The 27035-nt window shown below is 38.2% G+C and overlaps 1 protein-coding gene across 1 annotated transcript in view; it reads left to right on the top strand.

The window, feature by feature from the left end:
• The window catches only part of SBF2 (SET binding factor 2), a 415224-nt gene that overhangs the window by 374380 nt on the left and 13809 nt on the right, over positions 1-27035 (top strand). The window contains exons 22-26 of the mRNA XM_082682393.1: positions 6791-6865; positions 8209-8393; positions 11902-12078; positions 14780-14881; positions 15582-15767. Of these exons, the coding sequence (XP_082538519.1) occupies positions 6791-6865; positions 8209-8393; positions 11902-12078; positions 14780-14881; positions 15582-15767 (725 nt within the window). The remainder of the gene's footprint in view (positions 1-6790; positions 6866-8208; positions 8394-11901; positions 12079-14779; positions 14882-15581; positions 15768-27035) is intronic.

Here is a 27035-nt window from a genome sequence, read left to right as displayed (position 1 = left end):
CCTCTAAAGTTAGAAAATTCTAAATCTTACTCTCCATACCACAGCCCTTTGGATTTAAAAGCTGATATCATCTTCTCGCTCTGAGAACTTTAACTCCAAATACCCCCAGTTCGAATGTTTGCCTTCCTTTCACCATCTTTGCCACCCAGTGAGCTCCATTGATTTGAACTCCTGCAGCCTCAGATTACATTAGGTATGGGGATGGCCCCATCACTAGGTTGACCCATACTGACATTAATATCACTTGAAATACCTTCTGTGTGCCGTTGTTCTTTTTTTTTTCTATTCAAAAAATATTCACTGAGTATCTAGTATGTAACAATATGCACTGCCTTCACTCTCCTTTGAGAAATTTTCCCACCTCAACGTAAGTGCCACCCTTCTTATGTAGCAATTTTTAGTATATCAGACAAAGAAACAGTCTTGGCACCCAGCTCTCCCTCCATTAAACCAGGGCTCTACATTTAGACCGGGACAGAGGTATAGTAAGATCAGCCCTCTCTTTGGCAGTCTACAGGGGCCCACTTCTGGTACATGATTAGAGAAGTGGGTCCCTTCTCAAGCCTGTGCTATTGTTCTTAACAGTATATGGTACTAGCCTTGAGGGTTGATTTTTGAACCTAAATATACTATGGGCTGTACCTACAAAATTCCATCTTTTTTTTACATGGGCTATTATTTTAGACTTTGGATCCTGATTTTGTCTACCTGTATATTAGCCTCTTATCAATGCATCAGTTTGATCTCTGTTGTGGTGTAATTTGTTGTTTAAAAAATATTGAACAACCCAGACCTAAGGGCAGAAGTCTTCATCAAAATAATTTAGAAGCCTCCCTGAAGAAAGAGATTGTCTTTAATATATACTAGTTAAAAGTCCTACTTAAACCACCCTGACCCATATTTCTAAATCTCTGTCAATCTTTTTAATTCGATATTTTCCACTCTTCCCAACTGTTAACTATATCACAAAAGATTATATGGTTAGTTTACCATGACTCATTATAGGGATTAGTGCTTTTTCCTAAGTAATCATAAATTATCCATTAGCAATCCATTCTATAATTTGGTTCAGAATCAACATAAAGGAAGGTTCTATTTCACAAAAATCACTTTTTCCCCTTATGAAGACCAAGATTACTATGCACATCTCCTGGCAGTCATATACTTTTTTTTTTTCTACCTCATCAAAACATCATACAAATGCAGGATTTCCTAATAGCTTTCAACCTTCTTCAGTCATTTTCTGAATTAGTGTTTCAGGCCTGAAGGTCACTGTGTTAGTTCAATAGGGCTACTGTAACAAAGTGCCACAAACTGATTATCTTAAACAATGATTGTCTGACAGTTTTCTGGAGGCTAGAAGCTCAAATCAAGCTGTTTTCAGGATTGGTTCCTTCTGAGGGCCATGAGGCAGAATCTGTTCCATGCCTCTCCCCTAGCTTCTGGTGGTTTGCTAGCCTTCTTTGGCATTCCTTGGGTTGTAGAAGTGTCACTCAGATATCTGCCTTCATCCTTTTTTTTTTAAAGACTTTATTTATTTATTTGCCAGAGACAGAGCTAGAGAGAGCGAGCACAGGCAGACAAAGAGGCAGGCAGAGGCAGAGGGAGAAGCAGGCTCCCTGCCGAGCAAGGAGCCCGATGTGGGACTCGATCCCAGGACCCTGGGATCACGACCCGAGCCGAAGGCAGCTGTTCAACCAACTGAGCCACCCAGGCGTCCCTGCCTTCATCTTTATATGATGTTCTCCCTGGGTGTTTGTCTCCAAATTTTCCCTTTTTATAAGGACACCAATCATATAAAATCAGGGGCCCACTCCCCTCTAGTATGACCTCATCTTAACTGATTATATCTGCAATAACCCTATTTTTAAATAAGATAACATTCTAAGATACTCGGGGTTAGGACTTCAACATAGAAGTTGGAGCAGAAGCATATAGTTTAACCCATAACAGTCATAAAAAGCTTTCTTCTGGATTTTTAAAATACCACTGTTTTAAAGTTTAAGATACATACTTCATTCTTACCATTTCTTGGTGAATTTGAACTAAAAAATAGTACAGTGACTCTCTCGTAAGTTTCCTGCCTGCTATTTCTGTTGCCAAGAGCTCCTGTCAGAATTTGGCTCAAGGTTGCAGTTCCCCCTATTGTTCTGTTTACCATCTGAAAGTTTATATTGTCAGCAAGGCATGTCGGCAGTTATTCTACACTCTACTCTTGAGTTTTGCCTTTGTAAACTTCATCAAGAACACATTATTTGTTACTCCACTTAGCCAGATGACTTGCAATATAAATTTCAGGTACAAAATTATCTCTTCTATCTTAGTACCTAAGGCTTGTGGATATTCCCCAAGTTTTACCTACATTATCTTCTCTTTTTTAATGTTGGCCTCAGACTCAGCTTTTTTTATGCAAGGAGATCCCCATTTATAGTTGCAGTCTAGTCATGAGTTCATTCTTCACTATTCTCAAAGGTACCTAAAAGGCTATCTTTACCTCTTAGGGTCAAAATCTCCTCTTTAATTTGTTTCTGACCCATTCTATGCATAGTGAGGCCATAATTATTATTTCTGACACCCTACACTGGTTCTTGTGTAATAATTTGAAAATTATTTTCTTCTGAAAATTACTGTGAACTTAGTGTGTTCCCTTACGACAGTTTTTTTGCCCATCATTCTGGCATCTTAAACTAGGATCCAAAAACGCAAATCTTATATTTTTATTCCATCTCTTCATTCTTTTCTCCCAAAGCCTCCCAAATCTTCCAGGGTACCAGTGGTTAACTGGAAAATAAGATAGTGCTGTTTCCTGGCACCTTCAACTTCTTCTTTGATCCCTAGAGCTGCTTCCTTTGTCTCTTCCAACAGTATCATTCCTCCTCACACAGAGTAGCAGGAATGGCCTGGGGCAAGCAAGTTTGGGAGTCTTCGAAGATTCCCTGTTAACATGACCATGACAGGCAGACACACACTCCGATGCGCCAGGGCAAGATGAAGTATAGACACTTGCACAACCTGTAAATAGTTCATTTCCTTGTACCTACGTTCAGTGATAGTCTCTTCATTTTTCCAGATAGCTAGGCACCACTTCTTCACAAGTTCCTTATCTATCCTGTGTGGGAAGAGCCTCCTAGCTCTAAATCTTCCTTCTGAACTTCTCCTTTTTTCCTCTTCTCTGCATTTTTGCTATCTTTGCATTCCTTTCGTGGTCATGGTCTTGGGTCCTGGTTTTTTTCTTAGGTTATTTTCACCATATGTCTTTCTCACTCATGACGAACAAGAGGTTAGATTGACCTCCACCTTCTCCATCACCCTTTTTCAGTCAGGGCGATTTGCATTCTGTGTGCCTGTTGATGAGTTCCTAAGGCAGGGAAGCAACCTCTCTTACACAAGAACCAGTTAAGAAACAGTGAAGATGTGAATACAGCACATTGCTTTTCGTTTAAAATTAAAATCACTTGTGAGCCCTGTGGAGAAAGCACATATAACTTAGATAAATTATTTGGTTGACTAGAAAAATGTCATGAAAGGGGCATCTGGTTGGCTCAGTCAGTTAAGTGTCCAGTTCTCGATTTCAGCTTGGGTCTCAATCTCAGGGTTGTCAGTTCAAACCCCGCCTAGTGTGGAGCCCATTTTAAATTGATTAATTAATTTTAAAAAATTGCTACTGCCTCTTAAATACAAAAATATAACAGTTCAGTGTATTTAAGAAGTAGTCACATGGAGGCAGCCTTTTAATTTTTCATCCTTCCTTATTCCACGGCCCTCTGAGTTTCACTACATGTGATAGTTTATCTTTATAGTAATGTCTAGGATACATATTTTAAGAGGCTCTGAGAAATGAAGGGACTTGGCCAAGAGCACTTAGCAAATAGCATAGCTGGTACTGGCAATGGTTCAGTCCATTTCAGTGCAGCATTCACTAAATACAGCGTGTACGTCATGCACTGTGCATAGCTGGTACTGGCAATGGTTCAGTCCATTTCAGTGCAGCATTCACTAAATACAGCGTGTACGTCATGCACTGTGCATAGCTGGTACTGGCAATGGTTTCAGTCCATTTCAGTGCAGCATTCACTAAATACAGTGTGTACCTCATGCACATGTAAGGCCACCTTGATAAATTCAGAGCCATCCCCACATCCAACCCAAGCATCTCTTTCGTCTTCTTTGGCCTGAACAGGGTGGAGGGAATAGTACCAGTACTTAGGAGACACTCATATTGAACACGGGTGCATTCCCATGGGTAGGATGGGCTGTACCACTTCTTCCCTGAAGCAATGTGCTTAGCCAAACCCTGCTGGATAATTCCAGGTCACATGGCTGCCTACATGACAGGATACTGAGAGTTCAGACCACAGTGCTACCACTTAATGTGTGATTGTTAAGCAATTTAGGAAACCTCTTAATGCTCAATGTCCTCATCTGTAAAGCACAGATAATAAATAGTATCTAGCTTTAGAGTTGTTATGAGGAACAAATGAAATAATATATGTAAAGCAATTAGCTTAGTAACTGGTTCATAATAGGAACTCAGTCAATGTTAGTTCCATGATCGTTGGTGGTTATTAGTCATAGTTGCCTAATACTCCACTGAAATGGGAGGAAAGTCTACATTTGCATTTAAATTACCTTAAACCAGGTTGCTCCTTACGGGCCTCACACAAGAAGATAGAAGGCATCTGCTCTAGGTCTAGGCCAACAACTTACAAACTTTTTTGATCGTGATTCATACTTAAAAATATATTTAATATTATATTACAATATAGAAGTATCAGGTAACACTAAGCACAATGCAAAATGTATATATACTAAAACAGAAGTTTCACAAAATAATTTTCATCTGTACCACATGCAGCATACATAGTATTTTCAAATTCTAATCTATTTCACTTCTTTAAAAATACTCACTTGACCTAATAAAGTGACTACAAAGACCACTAAGGCAGGGTGTGATGCCTTTGGTTAACATGGCTGCCACATGGGATTATAGTTCTCAAAGCCCTCTGCTGACCCCATATCAGTACAGGCCATTTGCTCCTTGTTGATTTTCTGCTATGTGATAAACACTTGGCAGTTTTTCATTAATGAGCCTCTATTTGGGGAAGTTCTTAATTTTTTTTTATTAGTAATACCCCTTTTTTCATTATCTGGGGGTAAGTAATCAGAGTTGAAGCTACAGTAGAAGGACCACAGCAACTCCAAATGTATCAATTTTCAAAAAGAAAATAATCAACAACTGTTTTTAGTGCCGATATGTTAGGTTCTCAGCATGGATGTAAGAATAAGTACATTAGATCCCTACCCTTTGGAGCATAAAATCTAGTAGCATGTAGTGTGCAAAATAATCATAGTGCAGTGTGATCACAGTTCAGACAGAGCTCTCTACAACTGTGGGGACAGTGAGGAATGCTTTTCAGAGGAGTTCACATTGTTCCTGGATTTTGAGGGGTAAGGAGTTTGTCAGGTAGAGAAGTGTGAGAATTAGTTCCAGGCAAAGGGACTAACATACGAAAGTGGTAGATGTTCAGGAAACAATACCTCAGAATCAGGAACCAACCAGTCAAACTTCCCCCTAACACTTAGGGTCCCATATTCCTTTAGGAAAGCTCAAAATCTTAGCAGAAAGGACAGGAGCTGGCCAGCACACAGGAGGCCTTGTGCCTTTACCATGTTGTCCCATGGTCTTTGTTCTGTCTTGCTATAGAATTCCTTGTGTGCAGTCAGCCAGTGCCTCCACAGCCCTTAGCTTTCTGAATTCCTTTGGCCACTAAAGCCATTAATGCCCTTCATTTTCTGCTCCGAAAGGAGTGAGGCAGAAATGAAAAATCACCACTAATGGTTTTCCTTTTATCAAATTACATCATGTGCAGTTTTGCAATATATAGCTTACTACTGTTGTTAACATTTTCAATCCCGAATAAATACAGAATCAGATTCCTTAATTTATTTGAGCAGTTCCTTTGCTTGGGAAATAACAGAACTGTTACTACCAGCTGAATTTTGCCACAGTCACGGAGCACTTTTTTTCTGTCAGGGAAAAAACAATATTACTCAAATTACAAAAGTATTATCTCTAATACTGCCTATCATTTTGGTGCAAGTAGGGATTTTAGGAGAAGTCATTATTTCAGTCATCCCAAGCTGTATTTTTAGTGGCATTGGGGATTGTCACAGGATCGTGAATTTTTGCTGCTCATACCGTCTATTAAAAATAAACATAATTTCAAAAGGAAAAGGAAAAAAAGAAGCTAGTGTGGCAATGCTTGATGCTCTACTGCAAAAATATGCCCTTAGTTATTCCAAATGGTGACTAGAGCTTCATTCCTGATGTGATGACCTTGCTCGAAGAATGAACGTGTTATATAACACGTAGCATTTGCCAATTAGCCTCCTTAAATACTAGGGCCAATGCATTCCTAATGTTTATGCCCCACCCCCAATTACTTAATTTTATTATATAAATTTGTTTCTCACCAAATGACAATCTTCAAAAGCTTATTCCATTTGGTATAATTTGTTTGTGGCACTCTGCTGTGCTGTCCATTTCATTGTGCTTATAATATTTATAATCAGGTGCTGACATTTCATTTAACAGGCGCTCAGTTCATCCTTTTTGTGTGACTGTGCAGCTTTTTGTTAATCATATTTTTTACTTTTATTATATTTACATTTTCCCCCTATGTTAACTTAATTTCAAAAATTAAATAACCAATTCTTCTCTTACTCAATTTGCTCTGTTTGCTGCTATCTACATTTCATTCCTCCTTCTGTCTTTAATCTCACTTACCAGTGCATGGGTACAGAGATAAATGTTTTACTCAGTCAAATCCCAAATCTTCAACTAAGGGAAGAGTCCATAATCAAGGTACTGTATTATCTGTCCTGATGTGTCACTCTTTTTAACCATCTTCATATGAAAGCATATTTGTTACAAGTCACTTTTTCACATTTGCCAAACTTTGTCCTTTATTTTCATCCACATTCTGAATTTGCTCTGTGATTCCATTTATAAACACTTCCCATAATATCTAAGATGAACTCAGGTTACATAGAAAGATTCATCCATGTTAAGCAGAAATCACCTACAAAACCTTTTCTTGGGAACAGGTCTCCTAACCCTATAAATGTTTATAAAGAGAGAAGCAGATGAGACAAACATTATTATGGTGACTTCCAGTCACCTGGAAACATGGATTAATTTAATAATTGACAAATATTAAAGCCTCTCAAAGAGCCTTTCTACATCTAGAGAAGAAATCTCACTTCAGGGAAGCAGTGGCAGTGTCCTATACCCCAATGACCCCATCACCAGCGTGAATACCATATGGACATTTCTAAGGATTGGTATTTTGGAAGGTACTACAGTGTTAGTCAAATTTTGAGGCTTAGTGTTTGCCTCTGTATTTGGATATGGAATATTTACTTTTCACTTGCATGTAGAAATTCTTGATTTTTCTAATTAACGTAAGTAAGCTCAGATTATAACACAAGATTCTTCTAGCAGCTTAGCTTTGGGCTTTCCATTAGAAGACATCTGCTTTTGACTGAAATTTTAAATAAAGCCTCCTAAGTATCAGTGAAATGCAAATTACTAAATTTATAACTTCTTACCATTTTTCATAGATACTGGGACAAAAAGATAATAATATAATATTTGCTGGTTTAAAATTATGTCATTTTGGCATGACACACAAATATTAATTCTAAACCCAGCCTCAGATTTTAGTAGGTGTAGTAAAGTTCTAATTTATTACTTAATGTACATTTCTTGTTGTGCTGATTGGCTAAAGCAGAGGAGTGTTCCTTACATCTTTCATGAAACCCTGAGAAACTGAGTCATTCTGTGTTATCTCATTGTTGCCTTCTCCCCACATTTGTTGTTTCCCTGTGTCATGCATTCTATTTATGATCTCAGCATTCATTTATAAATACTGACTTTATATCAAAATGCAAAAGTAGGATTGACTTGGTGATTTCTTAGGTCCCTTCAACCCTAAGATTGTGTGATTTGAAAATGCTGTATTGAATAATGCTTATGTGTTGCAAACATAAAACTACAAATGACCAATATGATCCATGATTAATTACTTAGATGAATTAACTTGCTGTTACCTCTAAAACTGTACCTACAGAGCATGCATCTTTTTCCCTATTCAGTGGCATTCCCACATCAGATTATCTCACTCAATTATTTTGGCTTTTGTGAAGGTGTATGGGCAAGTCTTCGCTCTAGCACTCGCCTGATCAGCTCTCCAACCTCTTTCATTGATGTTGGTGCCCGGCTGGCAGGCAGGGACCACTCGGCCTCCTTTAGTAACAGCACCTACTTGCAAAACCAGCTCTCAAAACGCCAAGCAGCCCTTTATATATTTGGTGAAAAGTCGCAACTAAGGGTAAGATTTCTTTTTTTCACTTGGAAGCTTTATAGGTAGATGAAGGCAGTTATAAAACTTATCTCAAACATGTTTTTCTAGAAATTTTGTTTTACAGCATAGATTCTTAACCTGGAGTTAATAATCAGACTCAAACAAATTTTGGCTCATATGTATGTATATATGTCTAAATATACTTACTTACAATTGCTTAAAATTCAAACATCAGGAATATTAGGAAGTATACATACAAAAAATAAATGAGGCTCTTTCAGGTTGTGTTTTTCCTTTGTCTTAGTTCAGCTTCCGTAGGAATCTGTGCCCCAGGCAAAATAGATCCGTAATGATTAAAAAAATAAAAAAGCCACAGGAAGGTAGGAGAGTGAAAAGAAGGCTATGGCACTGCATATGGAGACAAGGGAGGGCCAAGACTGTTTTGTAAGCTAAAATTTTTTTAAAAAGCTCTGCAAGGCTATATATACAGAGATACATGTCCTAAAGCAAGTCAGAAATTGCAAAATATTAGATGCTAATCAACTTTTTTCTTACTTTTAAATGATTATGCTGAAGAGCTGAGGACTATGCTCCGGTCCTATCAATTGTAAAGATAGGCTCTACCTCCAAAAGTAGCTATTCCTCGGGTTTGTTTTAGCAATGCCTACATTACAAAAGAAATTTCACTACCACTGATAGGTTTGTGGGAAATAAGAGTATTTGTTAATTCAGAAATCCCCTCATGGTTTTTAGCCTGGTGCTTCAGTCAGCACTGGGCAATCTAGACAGACCTTCAGTTGAACTGTGGGGCCGGGGCTCTGAGCAGGATCCCACACGCTTGCTTCTCAAGATGCCAGGGACTGAGTCATCTCTTCTCCGGCAAGCTAGCTTTGCTTGCTCTTCTCCCTCTGCCAGGCCTGCTGCAATCACTTAGTCACAACCTTTAGGGGAGAGGGCATGAAACTGCTGGGTAATGCTCAATTTTTAAGTGTACACACGTGTCTTCTGATACAGCAGGAAACTTTATAACCAGAAAATAGTTGGAACACTTTTCAGCAGTAACCCAGGATTGCCTGGCCAGCCTCTTTGGCACCAGTGTCTTTCCCAGAGCACAGACTTTCCACACTTCAGCACACCACTTATTCATGACCTAAATCACTCTCCAAGCCTTCTCTCCTAAATTCTCTCCTCTGCCCTTGCCTTTGCACTCAGTCCTCAGATGCGCTGTGTGCTCGTGCTCGTAAGAAGGACTGACTCCTTGCGACTCTTCCTCCTTTTTCTTCCTTCCTCCCTCCCTCCCTTTCCCCCATCTCTCTTCTTCCTTCTTGCTTTTTCTTCCTTTTATCCATAAAGTATTATATTTTAAAAACATAATTTTACCATCTTAGCACAGTAGTTATTAGGATTTCTATATATTGCATTCAAGCTTTCCTTTTTTATTTACTCAGTGTACAGTGAGTCTGTACAGTGTACATCTGTACAGTGTACAGATACACTGTCTGATGTGTGCCACATTCTGTCTAGCTGCAGCCCGACACTTTCCTCTCTCCACAAAGGAGACATATGGGAAAGTAAGTAGAGAAAGACCTTTTCTAATTAATCCTGAATTGCCCTTATTTACCTTTTTCAGTTTACATACTCTAATACCTTATACTTAGAAACAAATTCCTCATAATGTAGTTTATGTCAACACTGTGATTGATAATTCCTGGTCCATAAGATAAGCATACCTAGTTCATGTACAGTTGAGTAATAGAAAGGAACCTGGTTTTCCTGAAAAGTAAACTATCTTTTATCTATTATAAATTTTTAAAAAGACTAACAGATAAGAACTCATGTATATTTCTAAGTTCTTATCTCAAGAACATGTTTCCATGTTGTATAATAGTCTTCATAATTAGTTTAATCACTACACAGTACCCCATATTGTTGGATTTTTTTTTTTTTAAAGATTTTATTTATGTATTTGAGAGAGAGACAGTGAGAGAGAACATGAGCGAGGAGAAGGTCAGAGGGAGAAGCAGACTCCCCACGGAGCTGGGAGCCTGATGCGGGACTCGATCCTGTGATTCCGCGATCATGACCTGAGCCGAAGGCAGTCGTCCAACCAACTGAGCCACCCAGGCGTCCCATATTGTTGGATTTTTACATTTATCTTCTATATGTGAAATTGCAGTCACATTTACAAGCATATAGTTTTTTATTTTTTTATTCAGATACGATTCAGTTGGGTTTTATTTCTACATTTTAGATTATTTCTTTAGGGTAGCTTCCTTTTTAAAAGAGGAATTATTAAGACAAAGGAACTTTTTTTCTTGAAACTTCTTTTCCTTAATACATATTAGAAATGCTATTTTAAAAAAAAGAATTAGAAGTTTTTGCTTTTTAGTTTAAAACTTTAATATACCTTTTTTAAAATACTCTAAAATAACCAGTATAAAACATTAAACAGACCCTATGCATAAGTCCTTGACAACAGTTTTTTTAATGTGATAAAATACAAATAACGTAAATTTACCATATTAATGTGCACAGTTCAGTAATGGTATGTACATTCGCTCTGTTATACACCCAATCTCCAGAAAGCAGTTTTACTCATAAAAGCAAATTATCCAATAGAGTAATTTTGGCAGAATATGAAGAAAGCACAGAGAATGTGAGAAAACTAATTCATTCTTAGGCATTAAAAAGTTGAGAACTTTTATATCTTCAGAAGCAGAACTAGATTATCAAAACAAAGTAGATCAAAGGGCCATCAGTTTAGCATTTTTAAATAGTAGATACAACCTCATGTGGAATAAATTTCATATGGATTAAAGTTGTAAATAATAAAAATATTCAAATAAATAGATTGATACATGTGTCATATTGAGTGGAAAAAATATTGTCCCAAGCTAGAAATTACAAAATCTTTCAGATTTTACTCTATGTAGAATTTTGTATTATTAACTTTAAAAGAGTAACTACAATGTCAGTAGTCTTATGGCAGTGAGGTAGTGATTTTTATTTCCTTCTCAATGTTTATCTCTACTTTCTTTTTCATTTTACAATGACTTTGTTTTACTTGCGTAATAAGAAACAAATATGTGTATGTCTACAAACTTTAATTTGTAGAATTCTGGAACTCAACAGCATATTACCTTTTTATTACAGTATATATCTTGGGGAGATTTAGTTTACAGTTTTGGATTAATCATGCTGTCCACGTGTATTGGTTCCTCTTTAGACTTTCAGGTTCATGGCCTTATAATTGGCTTATATATGGTGTTATAAATTCCATCAGGTTCCAGCCTACCAGTAGTCTCTCCAAATTCTCAGAATGACAGCAAGCCAAGTCAAACCACAAGACCTTACCGAATGGTTCTTTCCAGTAATACTGACACATTAGCCACACAAGATTGACTTTCTTCACCTCTGCAACCTCTGTAGCTACTTGGCCTCAACTGACTATACATAATTAAGTATTGCCCCGTTAAAAACTGCTCTTTTACGTATAGCACTTCATCTGCCTAATTCTCTGCACCTTTACCCACAGAACTTCAAGTTAGAATTTGCTTTAAATTGTGAGTTTGTTCCTGTTGAATTTCATGACATCCGACAAGTTAAAGCCAGTTTTAAAAAATTGATGAGAGCTTGTGTCCCAAGCACCATCCCTACCGACTCAGAAGTGACCTTCCTGAAAGCCCTGGGAGACTCTGAGTGGTTCCCACAGGTAATGTCTGGAACAGCTTGTCTTATAACTCAAGGAAAGAGAAGTCCAGTTGTATATACAGAATTGAATTTGAGGGGAAAAGATATTGTGTTCCCCTACTACCTGACACTCTCCCCTTACTGTATGCCCTCCATAAAGGCTTTTCAGTTCCAGGAAACCATGTGATCTAGAAGACGGGTCTAGAATTCTTCATCCCAGGACTCTCTTCTCTCTATCATTGAAAACTTGGTCTTCATAGGATGCTAAAGAGGAGGTCTTTATTGTTAGATGGAAATTTTTTGTATGTAATAAATTTAATCAACAAATATTTATAGGAATTCTTCTCTGTTGTCAGCAGAGTAAGGATCCAGGACAGAATGTGATTTCTAGATGACTCCAAGAACCTTTCCCTTTTACTTTCTCATGTCCCGTGTGTGTCTGCCATTTCCATGTGTCTAGATTTTAGATTTCTCCCTCAGAGCAGCCACCAAGGTCATATTGGAAGCCCTAAAGCCTCCCTAGGGTTTAGGAAAAACTGCATATCCTTTCTTCAGCTCAGTCAAGCTTGGGATGTTTTTAATTAAACTCTTATTGAGAAATTAAGGAGAAATAGGTATGCCAGCAACATAACTCTCCTTTCTTCCAAACCACAGAAGAGAGGTATTTATGACATGCATGTTTTAGACACTGATGCAGACATTTGGCTAAGAGCATCTCTGCGGTATACCCTTCAGCCTTGTCTTTAGACCACTAATGCTATGCCCATTATTCCTTTGCCCCCTGTAGGAGTTCAGTCCCTCTAATCCCCTGTTCCTATCGCCCTCAAGCTTCCTACCTCTCTTAAGGAGGAAAAAGAGTTGTTTTCCATAAGTCAGCAAATAATGAGAGTACCCAGGGCAGTGACTGTTCTCGAGATACTATAACTATTGAGGAAAAAAACAATCCAGCCACATAAACAGTTAGCTATAAATCTAGATCAGGATGTGTTAATGCCTATTATGATAGTTCAAGATACCTTTGAATGCCCATGGAAGAGCTGATCAAAACTCCATTCTGTCCCTCAGCTATGAGCCCTGGCCCCAAACTGTTCCCACCACCCAACCTGTCTCTTTCTGGTACATTCTCTGTTCTGCTTCTTCTTCTTCTTCTTCTTCTTCTTTTTTTAAGATTTTTATTTATTTATTTGACAGAGAGAGATCACAAGCAGGCAGAGAGGCAGGCAGAGAGAGAGGAGGAAGCGGGCTCCCTGCTGAGCAGAGAGCCCAATACGGGATCAATCCCAGGACCCTGGGATCATGACTGGAGCTGAAGGCAGAGGTTTTAACCCACTGAGCCACCCAGGCACCCCTCTGTTTTGCTTCTTACTCCAAAGTGAATCCATACCAGAAGTTGGTGACAAAAAAATAGCAGAAAATATCGCCCTGCTCAGGATATTGGCATTTACAAAGTTAACTCAGGGCAAATGGTAAGCCCAAGAGAATAGCTATGTTATAGGAACAGTGAGTGAGGAGCTTCCCAATGCTGGAGAGCACATGTGCCTTGTTTCTGGGTTTAAAGTAGCCCAGCTCTGTTTAAAATATGGGATGTGGGTTGAGGTATTTTGTTTTATATAGTTGACAATTGGATTTTTTCTACAAATTATATCAAATGATACTTAAAATATAGTCTTAAACTATAATACACAATCGGTTTTGAATCTGTATGCTCTGCTCACAACCTAGTTGTACATTAGGGACTTGAATCTGTCGACGCCTTAAAAAGCTAAGCACAAATACAAGTTTTCTTCCCATTGACTACACAGTACAAATAAGTGTCTTTTATATTTTTTAAAATTTTATTAAAGGTTTTATTTATTTTTTTAGACAGAGAGAGACACAGCGAGAGAAGGAACACAAGCAGGGGGAGTGAGAGAGGGAGAAGCAGGCTTCCTGCAGAGCCTGATGCAGGGCTCAATCCCAGGACCCCAGAATCACAACCTGAGTGGAAGCCAGACTCTTAATAACTGGGCCACTCAGGCGCCCGAAGAGTATCCTTTTAAAAAAATAAAACTCAGGGATCCTGGGTGGCTCAATCATGAAGTGGCTGCCTTCAGCTCAGGTCATGATTCCAGGGTCCTGGGATCAAGCCCCCCATTGGGCTCTCCGCTCAGCAGGAAGCCTGCTTCTCTCTCTCCCATTCCCCCTACTTGTGTTCCCTCTCTCGCTGTGTCTCCTTCTGTCAAATAAAAAAATAAAATCTTAAATAAATAAATAAAATTCATTTGTCATAAATTTAGCCCTTTAAGGTATACAGTTCTGTGTTTGTAGTATATTCACAGACTTGTGCAACTGTCCTCCTATCTAATTACAGGAAAATAAGAGTATCTGAACTAGAACTGACTACATCATAGGAAAACACATTTTAAGTCCAATAACTGTTGGTAGAGTCACTTGGACTCTTTTCCATTGTATGGAATTCTCTAGCTCTTCTCCTGGGGGGGTCATGTATGGTCAGTTTATTTCATTGTCTATCATTTGAACACATTGTTTTAAATCATGTCTACTTTTAAAGTCTTTGTTTCATCTTGATTTTGACAAAGAACTTTAAGCATTTAAAACTTTCATGGTTCTTTTGTCCATGTACTTTATTCTAACTTGTTTCGTTATCTAAGGTTGATATTGGGTCTGTTTGTGGTGCTCAGAAAATGACTGGTCTAATTGTGGCCTCCTTTCTTATCTCTTAGCTTCACAGGATAATGCAGCTGGCTGTGGTTGTATCAGAAGTACTTGAGAATGGTTCCTCAGTTTTGGTCTGTTTGGAGGAAGGCTGGGACATCACTGCACAAGTAAACTATTAAAACATAGTTTTATATACTTAGTTTTAGATTTATATTTAAATTCAGTTGTTTTTAAATTCTGCAGATGAATCTTTTGTATAATGACTAATGTGTTTATAGATAGAGAAAGTCCTGTGTTAAAAACCACTTAGTGTCCATCAGAAAGCTCTGTGCCCTGAGCTTCTAGGTGCTACACAGCCTGGAGCTGTGGCCCAGGACCGCAGGCGCCTACATGACAGACACACCGTGTAAGCACACAAATGGAGCCCTTGATCAGAGGATAGGACATGGGACATCCTTCCTGAGTTTTGTCAGTCCTTTCCCTGGCTTTCAATAAGCTCCTCCTTAACCCACTCTAGAGTGGAAAAAAAAAAGTATAAAGATAAACTAGGCAAGACGTTAATCTATACCTGCCAGAAAGTAGATAATAGGTTTGAACTGATCCTCTAGCCTTATTAATTGACCTGTAAGAGAGGGCTACAGTCAGCAAACTGTTCAGATAAAGATTAAAATCATAATGCTCTGAAAGAAAAGATGTAGCCAAAATGAATTTGAGTTTTCATTTTTACTGGAAAGTTAGCAGAATTAATTTGATTGGCTCTCCTGAGGCGATTAGTGAACAAATCTGCTGTTCAGACTTTATCTGTCTTAGTAACAAAATTTTTTCGGGACTGAAAGTAATGAAATATCCATCCTGCTTGTGCCCTAGGTGACATCCCTGGTTCAGTTACTCAGTGATCCCTTTTATAGGACACTTGAAGGCTTCCGGATGTTGGTTGAAAAAGAATGGCTTTCTTTTGGTCATAAATTTAGTCAGCGGAGCAGCTTGACCCTCAACTGTCAGGGTAGTGGTTTTACTCCAGTCTTCCTGCAGTTCTTAGACTGCGTACACCAGGTAAGTAGAGCAAACTTAAATTGATCTTGATACGGAGGAAAGAGAAGAACTAGCATTTATCGCGCATTGCAGTGCTGTGCTGGGTATCTTCATGTCATGACTCTGATGGACTCAGCCATAAGACTTGTTGAAATCTTAGCAGTGGATTCCTGGGAATAGAGAAGGAAAAGAAAAGAACTTGTTGGTTTCTGAAACTCGGATAGCCAAGTTGTCTTTTGGGCACACAAAGCTGTCTTTTGGGCTGCCCCCAGGTGAAGTGGCCAGCACTCTAAATTATCATCTCCCAAGAAAAGGAGCACACTTGGGTTTGTTGTCCAGGAAAGATTGCTCTATGGTAGAACAGCCGGGATCTCTAGGTAGTGGCAGGGCCTGGAATCCAGCAGGTGGTCTTCCCAGTGTGGGAGGACCTTATCTTGTGCCTAGGAGTATAGAAGGTAGAGCCTAACCCTTGAGAAAGAATCAGGGCCCAATCAAGCAAGCCTGTGAGGTTGAGAACACTGGCTTGGTTCTACTGAGTGACTTAATCAGGGCTAATCAAGAGACCAGACAGAAACCCAGGTATATAATCCACTCAGATCCAGTGGGAGCAGGGGTTGGGGGAGATGCGAATGCTCTAGGCTCCCTCTGACCTTCCTCTCAGGCACATCAGGTAAAAACTTCCTAATGTGGCCTGAATCAGAATTTGGCTTGAGAATTGTAGGGCACTGGGTTTGCTAAATTGGCCTAAGAAAAGCTAGGTTGACATTTCCAGCTTTGTTTCATCTGCACCACAACAATGAATGGGTTCTGGCATGTCACGCATATTTGTCAGAACAGTGAGCCTCTTTGAAATAGATTGGCCTCAGGTATATTGGCAGGAGAGGTGGAAATGTTTTCAGGAACCAGAACTGAAACTGGGTCTTCTAAAGAGGCCAGCTTGGTGTATGGGTTTTGTTTTGTTTCACTTTTTTAGTCTATTAATTATTTGATCAGCTTTATTAATTCACTACATAATTTTTCATTTATTTAAAGTATATACATTTCAGTAGTTTTTAGTATATTCACAGAGTTGTATAATTGCCATAATCAATTTTAGAACATGTTACCGCTCCAAAAAGAAACTCTCTACCCATTAGCAGTGAATTTGCATCCCTCCCACCCCGTCCCCACATCCACACACTCTGGTGATTGTTTTTGATTATTCTAGTGAGCTTCTTAAATAAAAAATCTATTGAGTAATTTCAGTTAATTCTGTCTGAACAGCATCTGGAGAAGCTGGTCACAAGGTTGAGCTTACATTTTAAATCTTTGCATCAAAGGGTGTATTTGTTTACTATTTGAATATAAGCCTTTTTATTTCATACTCCTTTTGGCAGATAGATGAGGGAGACATTTGGAGTCCATTGTCTCTGAAACAGAAAATTTAACTGAGACCAAAGGAGAGGAGCAAGCATCTTTTTCTCATGTCTAGATGGGTGAAAGCATATGAGTTCTTCATGAAAGCACTTCTTACTGTCTTGCTATTACCTAGGCTGTCTAGGCTGTCTGCGTTAAACTTACACAGTGATGTATGTCAATTATTTCTCAGTATTACTGGCAGAGGTATGGGGAGGCATGTTAAAAACAACTACACAGTATATGATTTCATTTATAGAAAATTCTACAAAAGGCAAAACTGTAGTGACAGAAAACAGATCAAGAGTCGCTTGGGACCGGTGGTTAGGTACCATGAAGGGGCATGACCAAACTTTTTAAGATGAGGTAACTAATCAGTCCTCATTGTGGTGGTGATTACACAAATGACCAAAGCTAATCAATCAGCCTGTATGCTGTAAATAGGGAAATTTTATTATTTGTAAATTGGATATCAATGAATCTGAAAAACAAAATTTTAATTATTAAGTCCAACATTTCAGTTAACTGGAGTTACAGAAAAAGAAAAGAGCAGCTATCTAGTTTCTCCAGAGAAAAATGTGTCAGTCTGGTGCCCAGAGAATACTTACAAGCCTGGCTGTCTGCTCTTTAGAAATAGGCCAGGAAATAGGTCCAGGGAGATCCCTCCTAAGTGTGTAGATTTGTTCTTTATCCATGCTATTTTCAGTTTCAAGCCTCATCACTAACCCAGCTATGCGTGCTGTTCCCAAGTCCAGAGCTCAATCAAGTTTAGTTTTTCCAGAGGACAGACTTCTAATCCCTTAGAGACAGTCACATTACTACATGGAGTAGGAAAGTACCCTAGAGATCTCACCACTTCTTCTATAGACCTACACCTAGTCCTCATTTTTCGCTCCCGTTTCTCCCCTATATATGTTTCTCTGCTCTTGAGCCTCTGAGTCCTGAGCCTTTCTGGGTTTACAGGGCAAGCTGTTACCTTGTCAAATCATTTTCATCCTATAAGCATCCCAATGTAGCTTCTCATCTTCTATTTCTTCCTTCTATTTTCCATTGTTCATAAATGTATTGAACTTTCTCGACATGCAACTTTCTCCCTTCCCATTCTCCCCACCTCCTTTTAGGTTTTTTTTGTCTTACAGAAATTCCTTTCTTTAATTAAGGGAGAGTTGCAGGGGGCTAAGTATATATGGCCTAATTTGGCTTAAGTTAAATGCACTATTAAATATTTTAAATGGGGCTCCTGGGTGGCTCAAGTCATTAAGCGTCTTCCTTCAGCTCAGGTCATGATCCCAGGTCCTGGGATCAAGCCTGCATCAGGTTCCCTGCTTCTTCCTCTCCCTCTGCCCTGTCCCCCTGTTTGTGTTTCCTCTCTCCCTGTATCTCTCTGTCAAATAAATAAATAAAATCTTTAAAAGTAATAAATAGATAGATAGATAGATATGTTAAATATCCATGTTCAGCTTGCAGAGTTCTGCATACCTTAACATGAGAGTTGGGAAAAGAATCCACTCACCATCAGTAAGAGATGGGAGGTTATCATAGAAGACATATTGTTCTTGAAAATGAGAACATCATTCTACCCCAAGTATAATAATAATTACTTGATATTGAATACTTATATTTTATTGTTGGGGGTAGGTAGGAGTGTGAGTAGTCTAGAATTGCAGAGTACCCTATATTTTGTGAGTACCCCTTAAGTGGTATAAACAAAGTAACTTAATATAAACAAAAGTGAAGTATAAATTATTTTCCTGTTGTCTTTAGAATACATTACAATAGATGCTCAAACCATATAATGTTATCTAAAACATCTTAGGATGTATGTTTAATTTCTAGTAACTTCTTATTTTAAATAATGAGTTAAAATTCAAATGTTCTATATAAATTGAGCTTTAGTGACAGCTCAGTGGTTTGTAGGTGAATGCTTGACAAACTGTAGAAAATAATATTGTTCAGAGCCTAAAGACTCCTTTAATATGTATTTAAATCTGGTTGTACCACATTAAAAATTTTTAGAGAATTTTTTAAAGATTTATTTATTTTGGAGAGAGATCGAGAGAGCCTGCGAGCCTGGGGGAGAGGCAGAGGGGGAGAGAGAGAGAAAGCAGACTCCCCACTGAGCATGGATGGAGCCTGCCACAGGGCTCTATCTCACAACCCTGAGATCATGACCTGAGCTGAAATCAGGAGTTGGACACCTAACTTACTGAGTCACCCAGGTGCCCTTACATTAAATTTTTTTAAATTAAAGTATGAATTTTTAAAAATTTGCCTGAACCCTCTTTTGCCTTAGTACCCTCACACATAAAACCTGAGTGGAGGCAAGTCATGGCAAAGCAAGCATATGACCTTAATTGCAGTATTTAAAGGATGCTTGGCTATGATAGGTATCAGCTTTGGTGAAGCAAATTACTTTGTGCTGAATAGGGATTGTTTATTCATTCAAAAACAGAGGACTATAGAACACTGTAGTTAACAAATAGTGCTTCTGACTCTTGCTGACTTAATTATAAGGTAGTGTTTCATCATCTCCTACATACTAGTTTTAGGCATTAGAAAACGCCTTCTTTGAATACCTTTCAAGTGAATACTAGTGCTTTACATGTCTCCAACTTTTGCCAGACAATTTGAATTACTGCTGTCCTCAGCCTCTCAGGGACACAAAACAGAGCCAGGTCCAACAACATTTAAAAAAAAAAATGTGAAATTACGCAGCAGCAAACGAAACTCCCAGGTGGGATGTATTCACTGCTTATTAACCATTTCTAAGATGCTGAATGCCAAAAGGCAGTCGATGGAAATTTGCCTAGACTTGTCCATTGGTACTAATAGAGTTACAAAGAAAACAGATGAAGCACTGATCTTAAATTAGAACTGCCTCATCATATAAAAAGCCATTGTTTATGCCAGTATGTCCAGGTGTCAGATGAATTATAAATGCTAGATCACTGTTTCATAATAACAACATCTGGCAAATTTTTTGTTGCTTCTAAAAGAAATTGGCATAGTTCAAATGATATCATTACAGGATGCTTCCTTTTCTTAAAATAGTTGAACCAAATTCAAAAAGAAATACATCCAAAATACAAAATGAAATTTTTACCTAAAATTTATTTTTAAAATATAATACCAGGGGACCAGACATGTATAATATGAACGAAAACATGAAGTATAAGAAAGCATCTCCTCTATGTCAACTTAGAGTAAATCTTTGAGTGTTTCTTAGAACTTTTTCATTATTTCCTACCTTGAGAAAAACAAGTAACAGTTATAACTTTGCTTTGAAGCTTATTGAAGTTGTAAATTTACTCTCTCTGGTCTGCCTGTGTGATACAGTCCTCCTCATGGTTACGACATGCCAGCACTGTGCTAGGTCCTATTCCAAAAAGAAAAACTATTCATCTCTTGAAGATAGGAACTTTCCTTGTGAGCACATGTGTGAGAAGCTAAGCTGCCCTCACACAGTTTGGTTACTCCAAAATTTATCCATGAATACTGGCAAAATAACTGCAGTTAATGGATTAATGGTCTATTCAAAGTTTCTGTGTCTGCCCGCTTCCCATTTACTTGAAAACTGGCAGAAATTGACATAACCCAACTTGTTTAATATCAAAACAATTTTACATTTAAGTTTTTGAGCCCATAAAGTAAATTTGTATCTACATATCAGTCTTACTTACTAATTTTTGATCTTTAATAAATTATTTAACCTCTCTTTGCTTTGGTTTCTAGATAGATACGTGGATAGATAGCTATCAGAAGGATCACAAATTTTATGTAAAGCGATCGGCACAGTTAATGTTTGTTAAATCTTTAAAAACTAACATTAATTATCTGTTTTCTAGGCTGTGTCTGTCATACGCAGTTTTTCCAATGTTGATACCATTCTATATAGGGTCTCTTGTAGCTTAACGTTTCTAGTTCTTGAAAGCAAAATCCAATGTTAACTTACTATATTTTATTCCCAAAATGTTGATCTTTCCTGGGATTTGAGTCATAGCTTATTTTATGGGCCTTTAAATTTTATAAAGTACTTAGTGACACATGGGCAAAAAATAAGACGCTATAAATTCATGTTTCTCCAAATTCCATTTTAGAGCCTTTTCTTATAAATAAGTAAAAGTGGCAGGTTTCACTCCATAATGGAAAACAAAACTAAAATAACCTCACATAGCTTTGTCTTTTAAATCTGTATAAATTTCCTCAAACTCTAAATAGTATCTATTTCTTAAGAACCTACACCTAACATCATCTGTTTTAACAGTGAAAGACTAAATGCTTTTCCTCTAAGATCAGGAACAAGATGTGGATGTCTGCTTCACCACTTCTGTTCAACATTGTACTAAATTAAGGTCCTAGCCATGCAATAAGACAAGAAAATAATGATAATAAAGACATCCACATTAGAAAAGAAGTGAAATTATCTTTATTCACACGCAAAATGGTTGTCTGTGGAATCTATAAAAAACTACTAGAATAAGTGGATTTAGCAAAGCTATAGGATACCTGATCAGTATTCAAAAATCACTAGTATTTCTACATACTAGCAATGAATTATTGGAAAATTAAAATGTAAAAATTATTATCTTTACAACAGTATCAAGAAACATGAAAGAAATCTAACAAAATATCTTAAAAGCCTAAACACTGAAAACTACAAAACATTACTGAGAGAAAGTAAAGCCCTAAATAAATCAAGAAATACCTCTTGTTTATGGGTCAGAGGATTCAATATTGTTGAAATGTCAGTCTCCCCAGATTGATGGAAAGATTCAGAGCAATCACAATCAAACTCCCAGGGGCTAGCTTATTTGTAGAAATTGGCAAGCTTATTCTAAAAGCCATATGGAAATGCAAAGTATCTAGAATAGCCAAAACAGCTTTGAGGGGCACCTAGGTGGCTCAGTGGGTTAAGCCTCTGCCTTTAGCTCAGGTCATGATCTCAGGGTCCTGGGATCGAGCCCTGCATCGGGCTCTTTGCTTGGTGGGGAGCCTCCTTCCCCCACTCTCTCTGCCTGCCTCTCTGCCTACTTGTGATCTCTGTCTGTCAAATAAATAAAATTTTAAAATCTTTTTAAAAATTTTTTTAAAAAGCTTTGAAAAAGAACAAAAATTGGAAGACTAGCACTATCTGATTTTATTATAAAGCTACAGTAATCAAGATTGTGTGATAATTGGTGTAAAGATAGGTCAGTGGAACAGAATAGAGTCCAGAAATAGTCCCATACTATATGTAATATGTGGAAAACTGATTTTCAATGAAGGTGAAAAAGCAATCAATAGAGAAAGGGTAGTCTTTTCAACAAATAGTTGAAAGACAGTTGGATTTCCAGATGCAAAAACAAATAAAAAACCAACTTCTGTCCAGATCTAGCACCAATACAAAAGTTAATTCCAAAGGGATCACAGACCTAAATATAAGACCTAACATTATACGATTTCTAAAAGGAAACATAAGAAGATGGGGCACCTGGGTGACTCAGTTGTTAAGCATCTGCCTTCAGCTCAGGTCATGATCCCAGGGTCCTGGGGTTGAGCCCCGCATTGCACTCCCTGTTCACAGTGGAATCTACTTCTCCCTCTCCCTCGGCCCCTCCCCTACAACCCTCACTACCTTTGCTTCTGTGCATGCATTCTCACTTGTTTTCTTTCTTTCTCTCTCTCTCTCTCTCTCTCATGCATGTGCATGCAAAAACAAATAAAATCTTCAAAAAAATAAAATAAAAATAAAAAATTAAAACTCAAAAAATAAAAATACTAAAACAATAAAACAATACTTAACAGAAGGGGAAGGAAGCATGTGGATTGTGCTCTTATGGAAACTGCTGTGGTATTTTATAGCAGAAGAATCTAGGTGTCTCATTGACAAGGAGGAAAAAATGCCAATGAAGTAGACAAACTGAGTCCTTGGGAGATAGGACTAAATGGAGAAAGTATATTTTTTCTTTTTTACTGGAAATATAAGCACCATATTTTGTCATGCAAATACAGTCAGGTCTTTGCCTCTTGTTATGGTAAGAAGACATTTCAGAAAACAGAATTGAGAGTCCAGAAGTAAACCCACACATATATGGACAATTAATTTACAACAAAGGAGCCAAGAACATAAAATGGAGAAAGGACAATCTTTAATAAATGGAAAAACTGGGCAGCTACATGCAAAAGAATGAAACTAGACTAGACCACTATCTTACACCATACACAAAAATTAACTCAAAATGGATTAAAGACTTGAATGTAAGACCCAAAACTATAAAATTCCTAGAAGACTCCAAAGGCAAAGGAAGCAAAAGCAAAAATAAACAAATGGGACTACATCAAACCAAAAAGCTTCTGAACAATGAAGGAAACATCAAAATGAGAGGGCAATCTACTGAATGGGAGATGATACTTGCAAATCATCTATCTGTAAAGGGGTTAGTTTCCATAATATATAAAGAACTCCTACAACTCAGTGATTAAAAATATATATATATGGGCAGAGGATCTAAATAGGTATTTTTCCCATGTTTCTTAATGTCAGATTCCAAATGTGGCTTTCTACATATTAATCAACCCAGCATTCAGGTCAGTCTGATTTTCTTTTTTCATGGAAGAAAATCCTCACATGCTTGTTTCTTAAACTGTAGCTAAAGAATTTTTTTTTTTAAAATGCTTATATCTTCTTTTCTACTTCCAGTAGACCTGATAATTAACCCCAGTTTAGGGGCAGATTGTTTTTCGACCTCAAACAGCGCCAGCAGGTGCCCTTGTGGCATGCAGACACACAGACACACACACAGTGCCCCCAAGTACTGACACTGTGATGCTATCTAAGCACCAATTACAGTTCAAGCAGGGTGAGTGCCAGTGGCCTTGAGAAGTGTCTAACCTTTCTAACATAATTGTATGCTCCAGGATTTGTGGTGAGGCCCAGTCACTCAGTACAGTGGGCTATGAAAGTATTTTTCCACTTGTAGAGGAGTTTTGCTTCTAGTCCTAGCATATGATCTCCCTGAAATGCCTGTAAGTTCAACTTAAGGTCATATTCATTATCATTTCCATTCTACTTTACCACATAAGTGAGTCTTCAAAATCATATACGTAAGCACATGAAGTGTCAGAATAATCAAAGAAAGATACAGATTTTTATGAGGCAGTGGTTTCTATGGAGAGTGGTCATTGAGAGAACGGTTTTGTTATTTGCAACTTTGTTTAATAAAAGTTTTTTTTTAAGTTTTTAGAACCTGTTATGGACTGGGTCCTTAGAAATAGCCCTAAACTTTTCTTCCCCTGTGTCTAACAAGGTTTATTCCAATGTCTGTTGGGGCAAAGTTGTTCTTGGAGCTCACTCTCCTTGAGCACATTGCAGATTCCTCCTCCCTAAGACTCTCAGATGGAAAGGAACCAAGTTCCATCCTGGGTCTGTCTCCTTCTGTCCTACCAGCCACAATCTGAGTCACACCTCTCTATCAACACTGGCTGTTGGAGTGGTGCCATTGATTCCAAACCAGGAGCTTGGGCTAGAGTGCGTACAGTTCTGAAACCCTGAGATAGGGCACACCACCTGGCTATTCAGGGCCATGTCACAGTTGTCCCATGGAAAGCTGTCCCATCTTATGGGAAGCAGCTCTGCAATATACAAGCCCACTGAATGAAAGTCATACTCTCTCTTAATATGTTTTCCTAAAATCCATTTTATTTTAATTACTTATGAGCTAAAATTTTAGTTCATTTTAAAAGTCATTAAGAAAATGTTGTAGGGAGAAAAAAACCTTTAATCACAGAAAACTGGGTTTCTAACCAGATGATAAACTCTGATAAATCAATGATACCCAGTTCATGACTTTAAATTCTCACTGATCTATTAGGCACTAACATCAACATATTACACACATGCCTGCTCACTTTGGCTGACCAAATGTAGGCCTACATTGCCAAATTAAACATGGAGAGAAAAGCTGGCTTCTAGACAGCCTGCCTTAACATGTTCATTTGAAACAGCTTTTAAGCAAATATAATTGTGATTGGAACTTATCTCAACCAAACAGAATTCTCTAATGGTCATGAGAGATTGAGCAAAATGGAGGTGGGATTGCAAGGTGGAATGGAGTGTCACAAGGTCATCAGCCTACCTTCTGTGAACATAAGAAGGCTCCACGGAGTCTGCATACAGCTTATCTAAAGTACACTGTAGCTCAGTGACCATTCCAAGCTCTGCCTTGCTCCTGCTCTCCCGTATCATGCCTTCATCCTTATTCCTACATCCAGTGACCTCACTGCCTAACTTAATGATCACCAATTAAGTTAAAAGGCATAAGCTCTTCCCCTTTCCTTTGGCACTTGAACATCTCTTTCTTCTAATCTACTCTTCTATCCCTTCTCATTTCCAAGCTATTCCCTATATCTGAGCCCTTAGCCTCATTCATTCTTGCTTTCCCAGGCCTTGCTCTTAGTTATCAGATCTTTTGCCACAATTTGTTCTCTCTCTACTGGCTTCTCCTGCACTGTCTTCAGACAGCCATATATTTCTTTTGTCCTGAAAACTACCATCTCCTCTTCTCATTCCTTTCACCACCAAACTTCTCTGTACAACTTTCGTTTTATTACACACTACTGTATACCACAAGTACCTGAAAAGCAAGTTATGACTTACAGTAATGTATGTCTGTCAAGAACCTAGCAGAGTATAAAGCAGTGAATGAGGCCCAAACCTTGGGTTCAAATTTGGTCTCCCTGGTTACTGTCAAATGACCTTGGGAAATTACTTAATCTTACTCATCCTCAGCTTCTTTGTTTCTAAATGAGGAGGGGTGTGGGAATTATAATGCTTATCTTCAGAGGCTCTAAATAGGGATTTTTCCAAAGAAGACATACAGACAGCCAATGAGTATTATGAGAAAGTGTTCAACGTCACTAATATCAGGAAAATGCATAATCAAAACCACAATGAGATATCACCACACATCTATTAGGATGGCTAGTATCGTGAAGACAAGAGGTAACAAGTATTGGCAAGATACAGAGAAAAGGGAGCCCTTGTGTATAGTTGGTGGGAATGTAGATTAGTGTAGCCACTGGAAAAGTAGTTCCTCAAAAAATTGAAAACGGGGGACGCCTGGGTGGCTCAGTGGGTTAAGCGGCTGCCTTCGGCTCAGGTCATGATCCCAGCATCCTGGGATCGAGTCCCACATCGGGCTCCTTGCTCTGCAGGGAGCCTGCTTCTCCCTCTGCCTCTGCCTGCCTCTCTGCCTGCCTGTGCTCGCTCTCACTCTCTCTCTCTCTTACAAATAAATAAATAAAATCTTAAAAAAAAAAAAATTGAAAACGGAATGACCTTATGATCCAGCAATCCCACTTCTGGGTACGCATCCAAGGGAGTGAATTTGGTATCTCAAGGAGATAGCTATACTTCTGTATTCACTGCAACATTCTTCACACTAGCCAACATATAGAAACAACCTAAGTGACCATCTATAGATGGACAAAGAAAATGTTTTATACACACATGCACACACACACACAATAGAATATTATTCCGCCATGGGGGGGGGGGGGAGGAAATCTTGCCATTTGCAACAATGTGGCTGGACCTTGAGGGCATTATGCTAAGTGAAATAATTCAGAGAAGAATAAATTCAGTATGATCTCATTTATATGTGGAATCTAAAAAAGCCAAACTCATAGAGATAGTAAAATGGTGGTTGCCAGAGGCTGGGGATTGGAGGAAATATGGAGATACCAGTCAAGGGATACAAACTTCTACTTATAAGAAGAGTAAGTTCTGGGAACTCAATGTACAGCCTGATGACTGTAGTTAACAGTTCTGTATTATTTACTTGAAAGTTGCTAAGAGACGGGATATTAAATATTCTCACTAAGAAAGATGCTTATGAATTTATGTGAGGGAATAGA

This window comes from Mustela nivalis, assembly GCF_964662115.1.
Source record: "Mustela nivalis genome assembly, chromosome: 9".
NCBI classification, from domain to species: Eukaryota; Metazoa; Chordata; class Mammalia; order Carnivora; family Mustelidae; genus Mustela; species Mustela nivalis.
This window is presented reverse-complemented; position numbering and strand designations above follow the sequence as displayed.